This window comes from Aureococcus anophagefferens (assembly GCF_000186865.1).
Source record: "Aureococcus anophagefferens unplaced genomic scaffold AURANscaffold_35, whole genome shotgun sequence".
Taxonomy (NCBI): Eukaryota; class Pelagophyceae; order Pelagomonadales; family Pelagomonadaceae; genus Aureococcus; species Aureococcus anophagefferens.
In genome coordinates this window covers 195561-216672 of record NW_008705593.1, presented here as the reverse complement: position 1 = coordinate 216672, position 21112 = coordinate 195561, and the positions used below count along the sequence as shown (strand labels likewise).

General features: G+C 71.5%; 2 protein-coding genes across 2 annotated transcripts; one reads left to right on the top strand and one right to left on the bottom strand.

Moving 5' to 3' along the window:
• Positions 1 to 1124: 1124 nt before the first annotated feature.
• Positions 1125 to 1547, bottom strand: AURANDRAFT_32655 (hypothetical protein; the record flags this gene model as incomplete). Its single annotated transcript, XM_009042656.1, has 1 exon — positions 1125 to 1547. One exon carries the CDS (start codon positions 1545 to 1547, stop codon positions 1125 to 1127), a length of 423 nt encoding a protein of 140 aa, XP_009040904.1.
• Positions 1548 to 3583: 2036 nt separating this feature from the next.
• AURANDRAFT_9009 (hypothetical protein) lies at positions 3584 to 3895 on the top strand (the record flags this gene model as incomplete). Its single annotated transcript, XM_009042703.1, has 1 exon — positions 3584 to 3895. A coding segment is annotated over one exon (312 nt), but the record flags the coding sequence as incomplete, so codon positions are not given.
• Positions 3896 to 21112: the final 17217 nt, after the last annotated feature.

Below are 21112 nucleotides of genomic sequence, written 5' to 3'. Positions count from 1 at the left end.
GAAGCATCGCTCTCTCGGGCGCCCGGGCGTCGCAGGGCCGCGGCGGGGCTTCCCCGTGAGTCCCGTGGGCCCGCGAGCCGCCAGCGAGACCCGGAGGGCGGCGCACCGGACCGCGGTGGACCCGCGGTGGTTCGCGCTGTTTGCAGTGGGGAAACCCCGTTCGGCGCCTCGCGGTCGCCCACGCAGCCGCCAGTGGCCGCGCAAGTGCTCCGTGTCCTCGGTCACCCCTACCAAGCGCACCAGCAGTGATCGGTCGACGCGAAGCGACCGCACATCCGCGAACAAGCTGCTTCGGGCCCAGTTTCGGGCTGTCTCGCGCAGAAAGCATCTCCAGATCATCGTCGGAGCCCCGTCGCGGGGCACCGAGGCCTCGAGCGACTCCCAACACATGTGCGACGACTTCGTAACCAGCGTGCCCGAGGTCTGGAGCTGGAACCAGCTCGGCGCCCGCGTTCTCGGGAAAGTCGCGCAGCGGCGTCCGCGCGGTGCATTTTCTCCTGCTCCGACTGACGAGGCGATTTCGCTGTAACTCGGCTCATCTCCGGAAACCGGCGCGATGCACTCGGTAGTAAATCAGCGAAGCTGGAGGCCCCGATCGCCGATCGCGGCAGCGCGTCGCGCGGCGAGGCCGCGGGGCCGGATTTCGTTAATCGGGTGCTGCGCGGCGCCCCCGGCGCCGTTTCGCGCAAACGAAGGTGCGCCGGCGCCCTCGGAGAAGGCCTCGAGGGAGCCCCGGGGCGGGCGCGGGCCGCCGAGGCGCCGGTGCTTCGCGCCGCGAAGCGCCAAAACATCAAGAATCGCAGTTTTTTGCCTGAGCCGAGGGCAAACGTTGCTCGCCGCCGGGGTCGCCTCGCGGCCTCGTCGCCTGCGCGCGTCGTCCGCGACAGGCTCGCGACGCCACATGCGACGCCGTCGTCCGCGGCGCCGTCGTCGGCGAAGCACGCCGTCGCCGACGCCCGTCGGAGACCGGCAGCTAGCTTGGGGCACCGTTACCGGCGAGGCGTGCGACGATCGCGATCGGAGAGAGCGGCGAAGCGGAGGCCCGCGCGCCGCGGCGGGCCGCGGCGCGGCGGCGGTCGCGGCCGGCGCGCCCGCGGCGCGCGCGCGCGCGGTCGGCCGCGCGGTCACGAGCCGTCGGCCTTGGGCGCGTCCTTGGCCTCCTTGGCCGGGAAGGGCACCGGCTCGTCGCCGGGCTTGGGCAGGGGCCCGGCGACGGGGATCTGGACCCCGACGTAGTTGACGACGCGCTTGTTGATGTCGCGGAGCGACGCGACGAAGAGCTGGTTCCAGAAGGGCGTGCCGTCCTTCTTGTAGTTGAGGATCGTCACCGTCGTGTCCGTGCCCTCGGCGATGCCCTTGGCGAGCTCCGCGACGGTGCCCGGGAAGGTGCCCGGGCCCTGGAGGAAGCGGCAGTTCTTGCCGATGACCTCGTCGAGGGGGTAGCCCGTCGTGGAGAGGAACGACGCGGACGCGTAGACGATGGGGTTGTCCTTGAGGCTCGGGTCCGTGATGCAGAAGGACCGCTGCGCGCTCTGGAGCGTCTGCATGAGCGTGAAGTCCGACGCGTTGAGCAGGTCCGTGGCGCGGCTCCGGTTTTCCGTGACGACCGCGGGCAGCGCCGTCGTGCACGTCGACAGCACCGACGCGCTGTCGCCGGCGAGGAGCGGGTTCGTGCGGACGAGCTCCTTGAGCAGCGCGTTCTCGCGCTCGACCTCGTTGACCTGCTGCTGCAGGCTCTCGAAGAAGAACTTCTTGCGGAGCCGCGTGCGCCGCGCGAGGATCCGGTTCCGGTCGCGCCGCCGGTCGATCTGCGCCTGCGTCTTCGCGCGCGCGCCGCCCTCGCCCTTGCGCCGCTTGCCCGCGGGCTCCGTCGACGACCCGTCCTCGGAGTCCTCCTTGTCGGGCTTGGCGCCGCCGAGGCCCAGGCCCAGGCCGCCGCCGAGGCCCAGGCCGCCGCCGCCGCTCGAGCCGCCCTCGCCGCTGTGCTCGCTCGTCGTCGCCGACACGGCCGCGTAGATCGCGTCCGTCGACGCGGGGTCGTCGTCGAGGTCGTTCAAGAGATAGTCGCAGAGCCCCGCGTCGGAGATGCCGAAGTCGCCGTTCGCCGAGAACGACATCTGATCCGCGAGCGCCATGTTCGACGCGTCGGTGCGCGTCCGGGGGGCGTTCCGGGGGGCGTTTTTTTCGCCGCGCGTCGACGCGGTCCCGGGCGGTGCTCGGACGGGCGTTTGATGCCTCCCCGAGTCGGTTCGGGTCGCGCCTCCGGGCTTCGGAACTGCGATTATGAGGCGTCCAGCCCGCGGCTCGGCCGCTCGTCAAGTGCAATATGGGGCCAGCCGGGGCTGCGATGCGCTCGCGGGGCCCGCGGGGCGACGCCGGACGATCGCGTCCTTCGGGGCCGAGCCGGTCGTCTGCGGCGGGGCCGCGCCCCGCCGATACCGCGACATCCGACCATCGACTTCGTCGGAGCCTGGGCCCCGCGCGCGGCGCCGTCCGCGCGGCGCGGCTCGCGGCGCCCTCAGAAAATGTGAGCGATGGTGCAATAAATCTTAGTACGTGTTTCTTGGAAGCCAAAACTGCCTCTCAGAATGTTTCAACTAAGGCTTATAGGGGCATGATCGGCTGTGAGGCTGCGAGGCGCCCGAGGCAAGGCCGGCCTTGTTGAAGAGCTTGAGCTTTTGGCTTGTTGAGCTTTGGCCAAGCCCTCGGCCGGCGGAGCTCCGAGCGCAACTTGCGCCGCGGCGCGACCCCGACCTCGCCACCGCCGCCGTCGACTTGCTCGTCGACCGCGCCGGAGCGTTCCGGCTTGTAAGCGCCCGCGCGCCCGCGCGCCGGCGACTCGCGCGACCGCGAAGCGATGACCGCCCTCTCCGGTCCGACGTTCGGGTTGGACGCGAGCGAGGAGCTCGACGTCATGGACGGCCTATTTTTCAACGAGCTCTCGGACCTGCCGGTCGAGCCGGGCTCGGCGAAGATGTACGGCTCGTCCGGGCCCCAGCCGGTCGTCGACACGCCGATCACCGACGAGGAGCTCATCGGCGCGCGCGCGGCGTCCGGAACGGGGGGTTTCCTGCCGCGCCCCCGGGGCGCATCCGCGCGCCGCGCGTCGCACGAGCGCGCGCGCGCACGAAACTCGGGCCGCGCGCGCGCGATGTCCCCCGCCGCGATTCCGACCGAGCTTGCGCGCCCCGCAGCGTCGCTGCCGCTGCCCAGCGAGAAGGAGTCGAAGCCCAAGGCCAAGGCGGCCGCGGGCTCGAAGCCGAAGGACGCGGCGGACCTGTCGGAGACGCGGCGCGCGCGGAACCGGGAGCACGCGCGGCGGTCGAGGTGTCGGAAGAAGCTCATCATCGAATCGCTGCAGCAGTCGCTCGTCGCGTACCAGGGCGAGAACGAGCGGCTCCGCGAGTTCGTGCGCGAGAAGCTCGGCGCCGAGGCGGCGGCGCCGAGCCTCGAGTACTGCGCGGCGCAGTCCAAGGGCGACGGCGACGCCGAGGGCGAGGCGTCGCTGAGCGAGGGCGGCGAGCGGACGCGCGCGATCAACAAGTACGACTACGGCCTCCTCGAGGCCCTCAAGCACGCGCGGCGGTCCTTCGTCATCACGGACCCGACGCTGCCCGACAACCCCATCGTCTTCGCGAGCGGCGGCTTCCTCTCGCTCACGGGCTACAAGCTCGAGCAGGTCCTCGGCCGCAACTGCCGCTTCCTCCAGGGCCCGCGGACCGACGCGCGCGCCGTGGGCAAGATCCGCGAGGCCATCAAACACGGCACGGACGTCCAGATCTGCCTCCTCAACTACAAGATCGACTCGACGACGTTCTGGAACCACTTCTTCATCGCCGCGCTCCGCGACGACGCGGGCGACGTCGTCAACTTCCTCGGCGTCCAGATCGAGGTCAGCGAGCGCGTCGCCATGGGCATCCTCCAGAACATGGACGGCAAGGCCGCGGACGGCAAGGCCGCGCCCGCCGCGGCCCCGGCCGACGGCGCCGCCAAGGGCGCCGACGCGGCCGTCGGCGCCAAGCGCGCGCGCGACGACGACGGCCCATGAGCGCCGCCCGGCCGGGGGGCTGCCCGGACACCACGGCGAGCCGCAGCGCTCGAGCCGCGAGCCGGCCCCCCCCCGCGCGCGCCCGCGACCGCGACCGACAAAAAAAAAAAAAAACAAGCACACTGTGAATGGTAAACACGATCGACTCCGCCCGGGTCCCTTACTCCGTCGGCGTCGCCGTCGGGACGAACTTGCGCAGGACGACGGACTCGCTGTCCGTCGCGAGCTCCGCGGGCACCTCGGAGAAGCCGAGCTTCTCGTAGAGCCGGCGGCTCGGCTCGTGGCTCTTGACCGCCGTGATGACGAACTCCGAGAGGTTGCAGCCCCGCGCGACGTCCTCGGCGGCCAACAGCAGGCGGCTCGCGACGCCCCGGCGGCGGGCCGACGTGTCGACCATCATGTTTTTGCCGAACGCGCGGTCCCTGTCGTCCTCGCCGATGAGCCGCGCGTAGTGGCGCCCGCCGTGGCTCCGCACGGCGCCGGCGTCGTCGCTCGCGCGGGCAAAGAAGAGCTCGAACCAGCCGATCTCCCCCTTGCCGTCGCGCGCGACGAGCTCCACGTCCGCGACGGGGTCGCCGTTGACCGCGGGCGCCGCGGGCTCGCGCGCGAGGACGTCGAAGTGCCACTTCGCGTTGGGCACGCCCCGCGTCATGCGCGCGTTCGGCGGCTTGAGCGCGCCGACGGTCGCCGCGGCGGCGACGACGAGCAGCCGCAACATCTCAATCGTTCTTCTTGGCGACGAGCTTCCGCTTCGCGGTCTGCGCCGTGTCGACGAGCTGGAAGATGAAGACCGCGACGATGAGGCCGACGAACGTGTACGCCACCAGGTCGCCGAGGCCCATGAACGAGCTCTGGCTGCGTGCGACGCAGGGCAGGAGCAGGTCGGAGCTCGGCGCAGCTGCAACAGCGTCAATCTCGACCGCAACACCGCCCGCGCCGCCGCCGACGTTAACGCCGACGCGTCTGGTCGTCCGTCGGATGCGCTGGCCACGCACACTCGGAGGTGCAAGAGGCGCACGCGAAAGGAAGACCCCTACGCCCCCGCGCGCGCCCTCGCGCGCTTCGCCGGCGGCCGGTCTCGCCTGCCGCGCGGCGCGCGCGCGCCGTCGCCGCGCCGCGGCCGGTAGAGGCCCGCCTCCGGCGCCTGGGCGTCCGTGAGGAAGCCGACGAGGCGCTTGCGGCTCGGGAGGTAGCCGCGCGCCGCCATGTGGGCCGCGGACGCCGCGCAGTACGTGCCGTTGAGGTCCCCGTCCGCGACGGACAGCGACCGCAGGACCCGCGACCGGCGGCCGTAGGTCCGGAAGATGTGCGTGTTCAACAGGGCCGCCTCGACGGCGCCGAGGTCGTAGGTCTCGCAGGCCGCGTACGCGGGCGCGTCCGCCGCGCGCGTCGGCGGCCGGGACGCGTCGCGCGCGAGCCGCCGGTACGCGTCCTCGGACATCTGGGCGCCGCAGCACTGGCGCAGAATATCCCAGTAGCGCGCGTAGTCGTGGAGCTGGCGCAGCGCGCCGTCGCCGAGGCCGAAGAGCGCCGCGAGGCGCGCCGCGAATTCGGCCGCGCCGCGGTCGAAGAGCTCCGCCGTCGACTGCACCAGCTTGACGTCGTAGCCCAGGGCCGCCAGCGGGCCCGTGTCGTCCGTGCCGTTGGTCGTCGCGAAGACCCAGACGTCGCGGTCGTTCCGCTCGTCGAAGCGGAAGTGCGTCTTGTAGGCCGCCGCGACTTCGCCGGCCGCGAGCCGCGGCAGGGGCTGCGGGCGGTAGGTGTGACGATCGCCGCGGGCCGCGCCGGGCGCCGTCAGGGGCACGCCCCGGGCGTCGACGCGCGCGAGGTGGTGGCACGCGACGGCGCCGTCGGCGCCGTGGACGAGGTGCATGATGGCGCAGAGGGACTGGTACTGGAGCGTGCTCGCCGTCCGGAAACGGCCGTACTGCACGACCTGCTTCGGGATCTTCGGGATCGCGGCGGCGACCGTCCCGAGGAGCCACCAAAGAGCGCGCATGGCCCGCGCGTCGAGACGCGAAAATTTTTGCCACAGTGCGATGCGCCTAGCGATCCCAAAGGGGGGGGGGTTGCTGGAGCCTTGCTGGGGTGCTTTGAGTTTGTGGGCTCTGAGGTGAGTACGGGGGCGAGAGGAACGGAGGCGTCTTTTTCCGCCCGCGTCACGGCGCATCCCCCTCCTCGCGCGCGAGCTCTCCGTGTCGGTCTGCTAAGGAGCGTGCTACTTACAGGGTCGACGCGGGCGTGCACGTCTTCTCGTGGGCCTTGAGGCGCTCCTTGACCGCGTTGCGCGAGCGGCCCCGAAACGGCCGCCCGCACTTGCAGCACCTGAGCTGGTTGCTGATCATCGCCTTCTGCGCGTCCGCGGACGCCGCGCGGAACCGCGCGATGGCCGCGGCGGCCTCCTCGGCGGTCTCGAAGTAGATGATGCTGCCGAAGGCGCGCAGGGAGACCCGGCCCTTCGCGTGTTGGAAGCACGTCCAGAACTTGCCGTCCTCGCACGCGACGCCCGCGGGCAGCGTCCGCGGCGCGCGCTCCTTCACGCCGGCGAGCGCGCGCGCCTGCTCCAGGCGCTCGACGACGGCGGCGAGGTCGGAGGAGGGGGTGTTGTCGAAGTCCGCGCCGGCCGCCACGGTGATGTGTCCGTCGACGACGTAGCGGCCCTCCGTCGTCCGCCGGATCCCCGCCGGCAGCTCGATCGTCAGGTCGTGCGAGTCCTCGATGCGCTTCGCCAGGAGGCCGCGCGTCGCGTCGCTCCGGGCTCGCTTCGATTCCTGCTTCTTGATCATCGACTCGACGTTCTCCTCCTCGTCGTACTTGAGCGGGACGCGCTCCCCGGACGCGACGTCGCGGTAGTACTTGTTGTCGCGCTCGCGCTGCTCGACGACCTCGTCGCCGGAGAAGTGCTTGCGCTTGCCCGTGCGGTCGACGCCCGTGCGGCCCTTCGCCCGCGTCTGCTCGTAGTAGCGCGCGCGCTCGCGCCGGTCCTCGATGACGATGGAGAGGTGGTGTTCGAACTCCTTCACCAACTCGGGCAGCGACGCGCCGCGGCTCGACGCCAGGGACGCGAGCGCCGTCAACTGCGCGGCCTCGCCGAACGACACCTCGCCGCGGAGGACCTTGACGCTCTCTTCCTGGACCTCGAGGACGGCCAGCTCGATCGCGTCCATGTTGTTGAACTCCTTGAAGAGGTCGTCGTCGGACTTGAACAGGTCCGGCGCGATGAGCGAGATCAGGATGCGCGCCTTCGCGTAGTAGGACTGCATCAACGCGTCCAGCTGCGCGGCCGGCGTGCCGTTCGCCGGCTGCTTGCGCTGGCGCAGGGTGCGGATCTCGACCATGACGCGGTGCAGCGCGGCCTTGCTCTTCTTGACCTGCTGGCCCTTGCCGCTGTCGATGGTCAGGCGCCGCGGCTGCTTCCCGCGCGGGATCTGCGGCACGAGCGGCTGCTTGAGCGACATGACTGGGACGACCCGACGACGGAAGAGGCTGCGCGCGCGCTGAGAGCCGACGATGACCCCGGCGCTATATGCATCGAAAACTTCATCATTGTGATTATGACCATGGGCTGCCAATCGGGAGCAGCCGCCACCCAGCCGAAGTGGGCAAACCCTGGGGCAGCGTTCGTGCCCTTCGCGATGTCACTGCGCGCTTCTCTGGCGCGTCCAGCAATCGTCTCCTTAAGATATGCTCCTCGGCTGCCGTTATGGACGAACGAGAGGACTCGGACCCCGGTTCGCGGGCCGCCGGCGGGGCCTCGACCTCTATCGTGAGCACCAAGAACGTAAGGCACCCACCAACCCGCAGTTTGACGACTAAGAACGAGACCTTAAAAGCACCCCCTACTTCCCCTGCTCGGCCTTCATCGCCTCGTACTCGATGGGATGCATGCCCTTTGGCCGCTCGTCCTCCGGGTTTTTCACCTTGGACGCCGCGAGCGTCCCGACGGCGAGGACGACGACCGTGGCGCCCTGCGCGACGACGCGCGCCCGCATCATCTTCTGCGACAGCGCCGCCTGCGGAGGAGAGCGTGACGGCGCGGCCCCGGGCGAATCCGCTCGGACGCGGCGCGCGCGCCTGGCCCTGCTGGAAGGTGTAGAGCCCCGCGAGCAGGCAGGAGAGCGTCGCCATGCAGCCGATGGGCACCAGCGGGTCCTTCTCTGCGCGGCGCGACGCGAGGTGAGCGGATGCGGGGGGCGGGCGAGGACGCTGGGAGCCGCGCCTGCTTTGCTCTTAAACTTCGCCAAGAAATCCATCGCGCTGCGTCGATGCGCGCAGGCGATGGCGCGCGACGCGACGCGCGGGACGTCGAGAGGCCCTCGCCGAGCGCCGGTCCCGGGCAGCAGCGGTGGTGTACGACCCGGCCACCAGCGCAGCACGCGTCGGTCGAAGATGCTTCGCCAAGATCAGCTTTTTTGCCGCAAAGGCATGGGAGGCGCATTCGGCGCCTGTTGAGCGCAGCATGGCCGCTGCCGAGCTCGTCCACGCCAACGGCCAGACCACCTTGAAAGTTCCCTACGCCAAGTGGTCCATCGAGTGGAGCGTCGTGCTGGAGGACGACCGCATCGTCGACCTCATCCCGCGGCCCGGCGGCCTGCCGGACGGCGACGAGTCGCCCTACGCGAGCTACGAGCTCGCGGCCTGCTTCCCGAGCCTCTGCGGCGGCGGCGGCGCGACGGCGGCCACCGTCGCCGGCGAGGCGTCCGAGGCGTTCCACGGCCGGCAGACCGCGAAGGCGGCGGAGGCCGGCGGCCGGCTCGCCGCGGACGTCGCGGCGCTCTGGTCCGCCGGCGCGCTCCTCGGCGTCGTCGTCGACGTCGGCCGGCGGCGCGCCGAGCTCGTCGCGAGCCTCTGCCGGCCGGCGGACGCCGGCGACGCGTTCTCGGACGCCGCGCGCGCCTTGGCGGACGCGCCGACGCTCGCGCTGACCTACGACCTCGCCGCGGACGGCCGCGAGGGCCGCTTCCTCGCGCTGCCGCGCGCGGCCATGCCCCTCACCTGCGAGGCCCTCGCGCCGCTGCCCGCGGACCTCGGGGACGCGCCGGCCGACGCCGCGCGCGACGCGCTCGTCGGCTCGTGGCGGCGGCGGCGGAATTTGTGCCGGTCCTTCCTCAAGCGCTACGTCGTCGTCGACGTGGACTGCCTCGACTACGGGAGCTGCCATCTCCTGCTCAACCTCAAGGTCGACAAGCGCCTCTTCCTCTGCGTGCTGAGCGTCCACTTCGACGCGTCGTTTCCCTCGAAGCCGCCGCAGCTGTCGCTCCGCGAGTTCCTCGACGACGGCAAGGGGCCCCGCCAGCTGCCGCGGGAGGCCTACAAGTACTCGCCGCGCTGGGACGCGCAGCGCATGTCCCAGGAGCTCCACGACCACGCGGTCCGCCAGATCCAGGCGCTCTTCGAGGGCGCGCCGCCGCCCGCGGCCGCGCCCGCGCCCGCGGCGCGGACGGGCCTCTTCGGGTCGTCGTCGAGCAGCCCGCCGCCCGCGGCGCCCGCGCCGGCGCGGACGGGCCTCTTCGGCTCGTCGTCTTCGAGCAGCCCGCCGCCCGCGGCGCCCGCGCCCGCGGCGCGAACGGGCCTCTTCGGCTCGTCGTCGAGCAGCAGCCCGCCGCCCGCGGCGCCCGCGCCCGCGGCGCGGACGGGCCTCTTCGGCTCGTCGTCGAGCAGCCCGCCGCCGGCGAAGTGAACTAAAACCTACAGCTCTTCGTTATCGGAGATGCGCACGGAGAGGGGCATGGGCGTGCAGAGCGCGTCGATGTCGCCCGCGGAGCCCTCGCTGAAGTCGTCGCGGTCCTCCGCGGAGTCCCAGCTCCGGTTGTCGTCGTCGTCGGCCGCCGAGTGCTCGTCGGGCGCGTCGCCGAAGAGCGCGGCGAAGGCCGCGCCGACGGCCTCGGCGACCTCGCTCACGGACTCGCGCTTCGTCGCCTGTTTTTTCCGGGGCGCGTCCGCGCGGCCCGTGAGGTCGACGCCGTACTCCTTCATCTGCTGCTTCGCCTCCTCCGCGAGGAACTCGAGCGCCGCGCGCTCGCGGTGCACCTATGAGACGGGGCGGGTCGGGTCGCGGCGGGCGGGGGCGCCGGGCGCGGACGTCCGTCCAGATGAGCGCCGCGGAGGCGACGACGGCCACGAGCTGGAGCGCGAGCATGAGCGCGCCGAGGAAGCTGCCCGCGCCGACGGCGAAGCCGAGCGTCGCGATGAAGTTGAGCAGCGTGATGAGCTGGAGCGCCTCCGCCAGCAAATCGTCCGACGCGGAAATAAAGGGCTCGAAGAGGTCGTAGAGGTTCAGGCTCAGGATCGACAGGATGATGCAGTAGAATAGGCGGCTCACGTCGCCGTCGGACACGACCATGACGACGGACGTCGCCGCGACGCGCCGCAGGAGCTCCACGATCTCCCAGTACCAGAACTCGCCCTCGTAGGGGCCGTAGAGCAGGCTCAGGTGCTGGATCGACGCGTCGCCGTCGCGGATCTCGAGCGCGAGCCCGACGCGCGCCTCGCCGCCGTCGGCCTTCATCCGCGCCTTTTCGCCGTCGACCTCCGGGTCGATGCGGGCCCGCGCGTCCCGCAGGAGCACGAAGTACCAGAGGGGCACGCCCACGGGCCAGACCGCGACCATGAGCAGCGCGAAGATGCGATGGGCCGCGTACGACGCGGACCCGCAGTCGACCGTCACGTCCGCGACGAGCAACCGGTCCGTCCGCAGCTCGCCGCCGACCTCGGCGTCGAAGGGCGCGCAGACGAAGGTGCGGAAGACGACCGTCGTCACCGTGGGCACGACGAGGTAGGTCACGAGCAGCGCCTGGGCAGGACAAGAGAGCGAAATTCCCAACTTCAAAGGCTCCTATCTCGGTCGTTTTCCGCTCGTTTCGGCTGATTTTTGGACGAGCGATCATCTCTCGGAGCGCTCTCGAAGCGTGGGTGCTGTTTTTGAAACGCGCGCGCGCGGAACACTCACGTTGAAGCGACGTTGAATCACCCTTGTCCTGCCCTGAGCAGCGCGACGGACACGAACGTGCGCCACGCGCGCGGCGCGCGCGGCTCCCGCGGCACCTCCACCGTGTCGTCCTCGACCTCGACGGCCTCGCGCGTCTGGCGCGCCGAGGACCAGAGCTCACCCGCGCGGCGCCGGGCCTCGGACCCGACCACGCAGGCCGCGACGACCGCGAGCGGGCCGACCGTCGAGAAGACGAGCGTCCGGTAGAAGCCGTGGTGCGACGTCCGCAGGAAGCAGGACGCGGGCAGCGGCGTGACGAGATCGAAGTTGATCATGGCGAAGAGGGACATGAGGTTCGCGACGGCCGTGGGGTACCTGATCGACGGCAGGAGCGCGGGCATGGAGTAGATGATGGAAAACGCGACGTAGCAGATCTTCCACTTGGACCGGAGCTTCTGCTGGAGCCGCGTCGCCTTGTTCGACGTCTTGGCGTGGCGCTCGTCGGCGGCGCCGCCGATGGTCCGGTAGATGATGACGCCGACGACGCCGCACTGCAAAACGACGAGCCCTATTCTGAGGAGCATGACGGGGTCGTCGCCGTCGCCCATGTCGCCGCAGGGGTGGCAGCGGCCCGCGGCCTCCGAGAGGTAGTAGCCGTCGTCGCAGGTGCGGCAGCTCGGGCCCGCCGTCCTCGAGTCCGCCGCGCAGCCCACGCGCGCTTCGTCGTCGTCGGGGCAGTTCGCGCCGCCGTCGCCGCCGACGCACGGGATGGCCGCGTCGCTGAGCGTCGTCGTGCGCATGTAGCCCCCGTCGATGCGCAGCGTCTCCAGCGTGTAGCCGTCTTTCCCGCAGTCGAAGTGCTTCGGGCAGGACCGGCACGCGGCCTCGCCGCCGCCGGCGACGTCCGCGAGCGGTCGGTCGTCGAAGGCCCCGGCGACGCAGAGGTCGCAGGCCGACGACCCGGCCAGGGACGTGACGCCCTCGGGGCAGGGCTTGCAGAGCACGGACCTACCACATGCGTCGGTAACGATGTTTCATCGTTTTCCCGGTCACAATCGTCACGGATGCAGGACGCTGGCACGGACCCGTTGGCGTCACTATAATAATTGGCGCCGCAGGACGCGCAGTACCGCGCCTCGGAGACGACGCCCGAGTTGTTCGCGTTGCGCGCGGTCGCGGACGCGAATTTGCCGGCCGCGCAGGTGGCGCAGGCCGTCGCGCCGGCGCCCGAGATCGTGCCGACGGAGCAGGGCTCGCAGTAGGCCGCGTTCCAGCTTTCGGAGAACGTGCCCGCCGCGCAGGCCTCGCACCGCGCGCCGTCGGCGCTCTGGATCGTCCCGGGGCCGCACGAGACGACGTCCGTCGCGCTCGGGGGCGTCGTCGTGTTGTCGTGGAAGCGGAAGTGCTCCAAGGGCCAGGCGCCGTCGGCGTAGGTGCCGAGCCGCACGGGCAGCACCGCGGCCGCGTCCGCCGGATCGCGGCGGACGTTGTAGAGGTCGTAGGCCACCGTGGACCCGAGGCGGCTGCCGTAGCCGTCGAGGGCCACGCGCCCCTGCGTGCCGTTGAAGTCGACGGCGTAGAGCGCGGCGGCGAGCGCCGACCCGTCCGCGGGGTCGCCGCCGCCCGCGCGCACCGCGCACGCGGCCAGCGCGACGGCGGCCATCGCGTCGAAGACGAGGAGCGGGTAGTCCGTGGCGACGCCTTTGGCGAAGAAGCCGGCCTCGAGCCGCGCGTAGGGGTCCGCCATGGCCAGGCGCGGGCTGTAGTCGCTCTCGTTCTGCGCGGCGTAGGTCCGGGCGAAGCCGGCCGCCTCGTCCGTCGCCGGCACGACCATGCCGACGTGCGCCGCGCCGGCGAGCGCGTCCGCGTACCGCTCCCCGCGCGCGGCCGCCATGGTCGCGAGGGCGATGCCGTCGGCGTAGATCCAGGCGTGGTCGTCGCCCGTCATGTTGCAGGCCAGCGCCGCGTCGAGGATGTTGGCGAGGTCGTCGTCGACGGCGACGACGACGACGACGCGCGCGTCCGCGTCCCGGAGGCGCGCGACGCCGGCGAGGGCCGACGCCGCGTCGCCCGACGCGAAGGACGAGGCCCGCATGGAGACGCCGCCGCCCGTGAGCTTCTCGCCGAGCACCTCGACGAAGGAGCTCCCGTAGGCGTCGTCGACGTAGAGCAGGCCGACGTAGCTCCAGCCGTAGTGGGCGACGATGTCGCACATGTGCTCCGCGAGGACGCGGTCCGACGCGATGACGCGGAAGAAGTAGGGGTGCGTCGCGCGGTCGTCGAGGTCCGTCGACGTCGCCAGGTAGGACACGACGGGGATCTCGTCGACGGCCGCGTTCGCGGAGATGGGCTCCGCGCGCGCGGACGCCGCCGGCCCGACGATGGCGTGGAGGTAGTCGTAGGCCTCGCGGTAGCGGCCGATCGCGTCCATGACCTCGTCGTAGGTGTTGTGGTGCGTGACCTGCACCCGGACGTCGCAGCCGTCGAGCGCGTCGGCGGAGAAGGCGTCGAGCACGGACGCGTCGCGGCCGTTGAAGAGCGCCGCGGCCAGGGCGCCCGCGGCGCTCAGGGTCCGCGCGACGTCGCCGTCGAGGAAGGGCTCGGACCCGTTGGCGCCCCGGACCGCCAGGGGCGCGAAGACGCCGACGCGCAATACCGCGTCGCCGTCGCCGAACTCGTCGTCGAGCCCGAGGTCGTCGCAGGACGCGCCCTCCGGGCAGGCGCTGCAGCGGCCCAGGCCGTTCACGTAGGACCCCTCGGCGCAGCTGTCGCAGCGGTTCGAGCCCTCCGCGCTCGTGAGCCCGAACTCGGCCGGGCAGAGCTCGCAGTCGATCTGGCCGTCGTAGAGGCCGTAGCCCTCCGCGCAGGCGCAGGCGTGGACGACCGTGATGTTCCACGCGATGCCGTACGCGTCCACGACGTCGTCGTGGAGCACCCAGTGCTCGAGGCCGTCGACGACGACGACGCCGTCCTCGCCGCCGAGCGTCGCGGCGACCGCCGCGATCGCCGCGAGGCTCGAGTTGGTCGTCGTCGGGAAGGAGCGCCCCAGGACCTCGCCCGCGGCGTCGAGCTCGAAGCCGACGTCGCCCAGGCTCGAGAAGACGAGCTCGCCGCTCCCCCGCTCCGTCAGGTAGGCGACGCCGTCGGAGCCGTCCGCGGGGTAGTAGTTCTGGACGAGCTCGATGAAGGACGACAGCTTGAGGTCGAGCGCCGCGACGCCGTAGACGGCGCCGCCGGGCCCGTGCGTGAAGACCCGCATCGCCGTGAGGCCCGGCACGCGGTCCGTGAAGAAGTAGTAGAGGTCGCTCCACGTCTCCGGCCCGCGGTCCGCGTAGGCCGCGACGGCGCCCTGGTACCAGGGCCGCGCCCGCGGGTCGTAGACGGCGTCGTCCGCGAGGTCCACGGCGAGGGTCGGCACGCCCGTCTGGTCGTCGCAGTCGTGGTAGCCGCGGCACGCCGGCTGGTACCGCGGGTAGCCCGCGGCGCAGTAGCCGTCGCCGCCGCAGGCCGCCGTGTAGTTCCACGCGCAGCCCCGCGTCTCCGTGTAGACGGCGCTGTCGTTGACGCTCAGCGGGCTCGCGCCCCAGGTGTAGTAGCCCTGGAACGAGCCGTCCTCGAAGCCCGCGTAGAGCATCGCCGTCGTGGACCCGGGCTGGAGTATGCGCACGTTGACGAAGGTGTTCGTCCGCGCCGTGCTCCAATTGCGCTCGTCGTAGATGTCCCTCAGCACGCCGCTGTCGTACCAGCCGGCCATGTTCTTGACCATGGTCCAGGGCTGCTGCGTCACGGCCAGGAGCGTGTTCACGGTCCAGCGCAGCCGCTCCTCGTACTCCCGGTAGGAGTTGCCCGCGGCGACCGCGCCCGGGACCAGGAGCGCCAGGGCCGCGGCCCGGCGACCCATGCGGCCCCGTCCCGCTTTCTAGGCCGAGTTTCGGAGAGGGATCATCGAGCTCCGCAAAGCGGGCAGCCTTTGTGGATGTTTCCGTTTGGGTTGCCTTCGCAGATTGCCTTACGGCGCCGCCGGGGGCGGCGGCGCGCGGTCCGCGTGGAAGACGCAGTTCGCGTCCGTCTCCTTGGGCGGCTCGACGTAGCCGCGCTGCGCCGCGAGCTCGAAGCTGCCCGGCGGCGCCGGCGGCTTGGGCGGCGGCGCCGGCTTGGGCGGCGGCGGCGCGAGCGCGGCGACGCGCGGGCAGAGGAGCCGGTGGCCGGCCTTCCACGCGGCGGCCTGGCAGGCGCGGGAGCAGTACTGGACGCGGCGGCAGCGCGCGCAGTTCCGGAAGGCGCCGGGCTGGGCCTCGTGCTTGGCCGCGCAGGCGCCGTTGCTGCACTTGCGGCGCGCGACCTTGCCGTCGTCGACGACGTCGTCGACGACGTACGTCGCCTCGAGGCCCGGCGCGCGCGCGCCGGCGAGGCGGTGGTCCACGTCCGTGGCGACGGTGACGACGCGGCTCGCCGACCGGCGGAAGCGCATGGCGACGAGCTTCGCGCCCGCGAGGCCCGGGGGCCAGTCCGGCGGCGGCGCGCCGCCGCGCGCGCATTTCAGGAGCTTCATGGCCTGGATCTGGCCCTCGCCGGCGCATAATAGCAACTTCGGGTCCGCGCCCGCGAGCCGGCAGGCGCGCTCGAAGGTCGCGAGGCGGCCCCAGCGGTCGCCGACGGATTCCACCGCGCGGCGGCAGAGCGGGCACGACGGGCCGATTTTTTTCACGCAGCCCGCGCAGAAGGCGTGGAGGCAGGGCCGCAGCTCCTTGAAGGGCGTCGCGTCGTCGCCCCGGTCCAGGTCGTCCTGGAGGCAGATGGCGCAGCGGCCGCCCTCGCGCGAGACCCGCGTCTCCGTCTGCTCGCCGCGATATTTGGCGTACGGCGCCGCGTGCGCCTCGAAGTCGCAGACGAAGCGCGGCAGGCCCGACCGCTCGTCGACGTCCATGGCGCTCCCGGCGTAGGTCCAGCCCTTGCCGACGACGTTGAAGGCGAGGAAGACCTCGGCCTCCGCCCAGCCCAGCGCCGCGACCGTCGCGTCGTCCGCGACCGCGCCGCCGCTCTGTACAAAGGCGTAGGTCGACTCGACGCGGTGCATCTCCTCGGCGGCGACGACGCCGACGGCGGCGGACACGAGGCCCCGCAGGCCGCAGGCCCAGTTCATGAGCGCCTTGCCGTGGTTCGCGCCGCGCGCCGCCAGGATCGAGTCGCGCTCGGGCACGCGCGGCGCGTCCGCGGCGCCGAGCCAGGCGTCGACGCCGTGGCCGAAGATCGGGTCGACGAGCTGCTCCAGGCCGCAGGCTTTGCGCTCGCCGTCCGTCAGGAGCTTCGCCAGCTCGGATACCGAGAAGTCGTGCGTGTCGTGGCGCAACGCGCCGGTCCGGAGGAGCGCGGCCGCGACGCCGACCTGCTCGAGGCCGAGCTTGAAGCCGCCGAGGACCCGGTCCAGGTTGTAGGCCCAGCCGCCGAACTCGCCCGTCGCGCCCTCCGGGATGCCGCTCTCCGACTCGAGCTTCTCGAGGTTGTGGTTGCAGTACTGCACCGTGGCCATGAAGAAGCTCAGCCGCCGCGCCTCGCCGCCCGCCCGGAGCGCGTCGCGCAGGATCTGGGCCGCCGCCCGGGCCGGCGCCGGGTTCGAGGCGAGGCCGCAGTGCGCCGCGTGGCCCGCGCGCGACACCGCGGCCCAGCCGTCGCGTTTCCCGCGGCAGATCGTGCGGTCGTAGGCCGCGACGTCGACCGCGGCGTCGAAGAGCGGCGCGTAAACCTCCCGGAGCGCCGCCGGGGCCGCGCCGGGCAGGCGGAAGGCCGCGAGGATGTTGCCCCGGGGCACGGGCGCGTCGTCGCCGCAGCGCGCGAGCAATTTGGCGCGCCAGGCCGCGGTCCGCAGCGCCGCCGCGTCGAGCGCGTCGCAGGCGTAGAGCTCGACGATGGTCCGCCGGCCCACGTCGACGACGGCGTCGACGGCGACGAAGGGCGCGAGCGCCGGCGCCGCCACTAAAAGCGACGCGGACAAAACCGGTTGTCCAAAAAGGTCGCGGTCGTCGCGGAGCGGGCAGTGGGCGCTCGGGTCCACGGGCCGCCCGGCGAGGACGCGCTGGAAGACCTTGCGGTCCAGGGAGGGGTAGAGCCCGGCGACGATGGCCTCGCAGCGGCGCCGCGCCTCCTTGCGGTCGCACGTCCCGCGCGGCCCGTCCGGCGGCGGCGGCCACACCGCCGGGTCGACGTGGTCGACGAGGTACTGGGACGCCATCCAGCCCAGGGCCGCGCCGGCTTCCGACGACTCGCGAAGCCGCGCGGCCTCGGCCTCCGTCGTCCGCCGCGCGATCTCCGCGTAGACCTGGGCAGCAAAAGAGTGATTCAGCATCGCTTCAACATGAGTGTTCCGCGCGCGCGCGTTCCGGAAAAAGCATCCACGCTTCGAGACCGTTGCGAGAGATGATCGCTCGTCCAAAAATCAGCCGAAACGAGTGGAAAACGGCCGAGATATGAGCCTTTGAAGTTTGGAATTTCGCTCTCTTTTGCTGCCCCGGCGTAGACGTACGTGCACACCGCGGGCACGGACGGCCAGGGGCTCTCGGGCCCGCCGCGCAGCGCGGCGACGATGGCGTCGGCGTCGCGCCCGAGGTGCGGCAGCTCGCGGCGCACGCGGGCCATGCTCAGGATGAAGCCGTTCGGGCCGCCGCCGTAGTGCGCGAGGAGGTAGCGGCTCCGCTCCTCGGCCGCGAGGACGGACGCGTCGGCGGCGATCTCGCCGAGGGCCGCGTCGGCCGCGGCCATGTCCGCCGTGAATTTGCCCGCGACGTCCTGGACGACGTCGCCGTCGTCGCCGACCTCGTCGGCCCAGTCCTCGCCGTCGCCGCCCGCCGCGTCCTCGTCGTTCGGCAAGTGCTTGTGCATCCACCGCTGCGCGTCGTTGGCGCGCGGGTCGCACTCAGGCTCCGACTCGTCGCTGTCGTCGATGTTGTTGAATTTACTGTAGTCGACCATTGTTTCGGCTAGCTTCTTCTCATCATACGCTGCCCGGTGAGCGATTGGGCTGGAATTGATGACACCTCGCAGCCCTCTTGCAGCCCAGTTTCCCCTCTTCTACGACGCGCTGGTCCACTCGGGCTGCCTCGCCGCGCGGAGACATGTCGTTCAAGGACTTCCAGAAGAAGCAGGGCGCGCCCGTGAACCCCGGCGCCGTCGTCGAGCGGTCGGCGGCGCCCGCGGCGACGCCCGTGAGCGCCGCCGACGCCGACGCCGACCTCGCCGCCTGGTGGAAGTCGAACCAGACGGGCGCGCCGACGAACACGGCGGCGCAGCAGCGGCGGTTCCGCGACGACAGCTCGTCCGACGACGACGACAAGCCGCGGAAGCCCAAGGTGCAGCAGCCGACGACGCACGCGAAGATGGCGCCGCCGCCGGCCAAGGCCGAGCCGGCCGCGAACTTCGCCGTGGGCAAGTTCGCGGCGCCCGCCGCGCCGAGCGCGCCCAAGGGGGCCATGACCATGGACGAGATCGAGGCGCTCGCGCGCAAGGAGACGGAGGAGATGGCCGCGCGCATGAAGGCGGCGGGCATGACGCCGCGGGGCCCGCAGATCATGGGCGGCGGCGGCGAGGCCCTGAACTTCGACGACGTCGTCAACGGCCGCGCGAAGCCGTCGCGCGCGCCCCTCGACCTCGACAACCTGCCCCAGGAGCCCAACGACGGCCTCTTCGGCCCCGGCGACGAGCGCCTGAACCCCGCGCCCGCGGCGGCGCCCGCGCCTCTGGACTTCGGGAGCCGCCTCGGCGCGGCCATCGACGACGTCACGGTGAATTCGAACCCGACGGTCAAGGACGTCGAGCGCAAGTGGTACCTCATCAAGAGCAAGAAGGGCTGCATCGTCCGGGCCGGCGTCGAGCTCGACACGGACCACGTGACGAACCTCGACCACCAGGCCGAGATCCTCGTCGACGGCGCGGGCCAGACGAAGGAGGGCAAGGAGCGGTACCGCATCATCGACCCCGTCAAGGGCTGGACGTCCGCGGCCGTCTGCAAGGCCCGGCCCGGCTTCAAGAACACGCAGACGTTCCAGGAGTTCATGGACGCGCAGGCGAAGCGCGGCCAGCCCAAGCTGTGGTGAGCGCGCGCGGTGGCCTAAGCGAGGCGCCGCCCCTTTTTAGCTAGGCGTGGAACCGCTGGTAGTCCGGGACCTTGTCCTTCCGCCGCGGCCGCGCCCAGCCCGCGCCGGGCGGGCCCGCGGGCGCCGGCGGCGGCGGCGGCTCCTTGGTCTCCTCCTGGCCGCCGTCCGCCGCGTCGCCGCTCCCCTTCTTCCGCGCGATGGGCGGCGGCTTCTTGACGCAGTCCTCGTCGTCGCAGTCGCTCCCGGAAGACTCCGTCGACGACTCGCCGAACGGCCTTTTTTTGGTGTAGATGCAGCACCGCTTGCTCTTCTTCCGGCCGAGGTGCTCGTTGTCCACCGTGTCCTCGGTGAACGTGATGTGCGGCCGAGGGTTCAGCCGGAGCACGAGCCGCGGGGCGGCGGCGGGCGCCGCGGCGGCGTCGCCCGCGGCGGGCGCGGCGGGCGCGGTCGCGGCCGGCGCGTCGGCGTCCGCGGCCGCGGGCGGCGCGTCCGTCTCGACGAGCTGGGTGGACGACGCGCTCGACGCGAGCGCCGACATCGTGGGCGGTGTTGTAAGCGTCTCAAATCGCGGGTAATTACGAGTTCATAGCTTCGCCCCTCGAGAACGGCTCCTTCTAAAAGTTGAAGGTCAACCTGAACATCGCGCGACATGGGCTACTCCTTTTACCCGTCCATGAAGCGCGCGTACTTGGACTCGCGGAGCGTGGCGGCGACGGCGTCCCAGTTCTTGACGTAGGTGGACATGGGCTCCGGGTGCATCTTCTCGACCTTGGCCTCGGCGAAGGCGTGGGGGCAGGCCGAGTCGGGCACGACGAAGTCGACGATGTCGCCGAGCGCCTTCGACTTGTTGGCCTGGAGCTCCTCGTAGGTCGCGTGGAACCAGGGCACGCCCCGGGTTTCGGCGTCCGCCTGGAGCCGCGCGATGATCTCGTAGTCGCGGTCGATCTTCGCGAGGTCCCGGAGGAGCGCGGCGCCCGTCTTGAGCTCGAGGCGGTCTTTCGCCGCCGTCGTCGCGTTGAAGCCGCCGTACCAGGTCTCGTTCGCGTAGTAGGCGTCGACGCGCGTCTTCTCGGAGACGGCCTTGGCGGCCTGGCTCACGTACTTGCGCAGCACGTTCGTCCGCGTGAGGAAGACGAGGCGCGCGCCGCGGGTTTTCACGAAATCCGCGAGCCACCGGCCCCAGTACTCGTCAAAGTACTGGCTCAGCATCCACTTGAAGCCGCAGCCCTCGGGCATGCGGTCCCGCCGGCCCTTGGGGCCCTTCAGGTAGGCCGGCCGCACGCAGCGCCGGTAGAAGAGGTCGAAGGCCTTCGTGAGGTTCTTCGGCTCGGGCGCGTTCGACCCCGTGGGCCGCGCGTACGCGTCGAGCGCGTAGCGGACGCTGGGCTCGTGCCAGTGGAACTCGGGCTGGTGCTTGAAGAACTTGACGTCGAGGAAGAGCTCCTTGCCCACCTCGAGGCAGGGGTGCGTGTCGAGCTCCTCGGAGAGCCACGTCGACCCCGTGCGCTGCGTCGTGACCACGATGAAGAGCGCGCGCGGCTGGTGCCGCGCCGCGGCGATCTCTTCGTTCGTCTCGGCCGCCGCGGCCAGCAGGAGGACCGCGAGGAGGCGCGCGGCAATCTGTGGCCTTCTTACGAGCAGCCCCATCATCGCACAAAAAATACACTGGTTGCGAGTTGCAGTGGATACCCCGTCGCTTGAACTATTGCAAGCCAAGACAAACTTTGAAGAAATCCTAGCTTCTAGAGGGCTAGAGACGGTGTCTCCGCTGGAGTATTCAGCGGCCGATGATGGAATCTCCACCTTAGAGGGGCCCGCGCTCCTCGAATATGCAGCGACGTGCAACGATCCCAGTGGCTTTGAGGTCCGCAAACATGTGGGTGAGGCACATGAAAAGACGCGACATCCGGACGATTGCGAGGCGACGCAAACGGGCAGCCTCAGGGGGTGGAATGAGGCGCGGCAGCTTCCCCCGACCCGATTTTCGGTCCCCTTCGAGTCACAGAGCGTCGGGAATCGTTCGTCATGGGAGCGACCCAGATGCCCTCG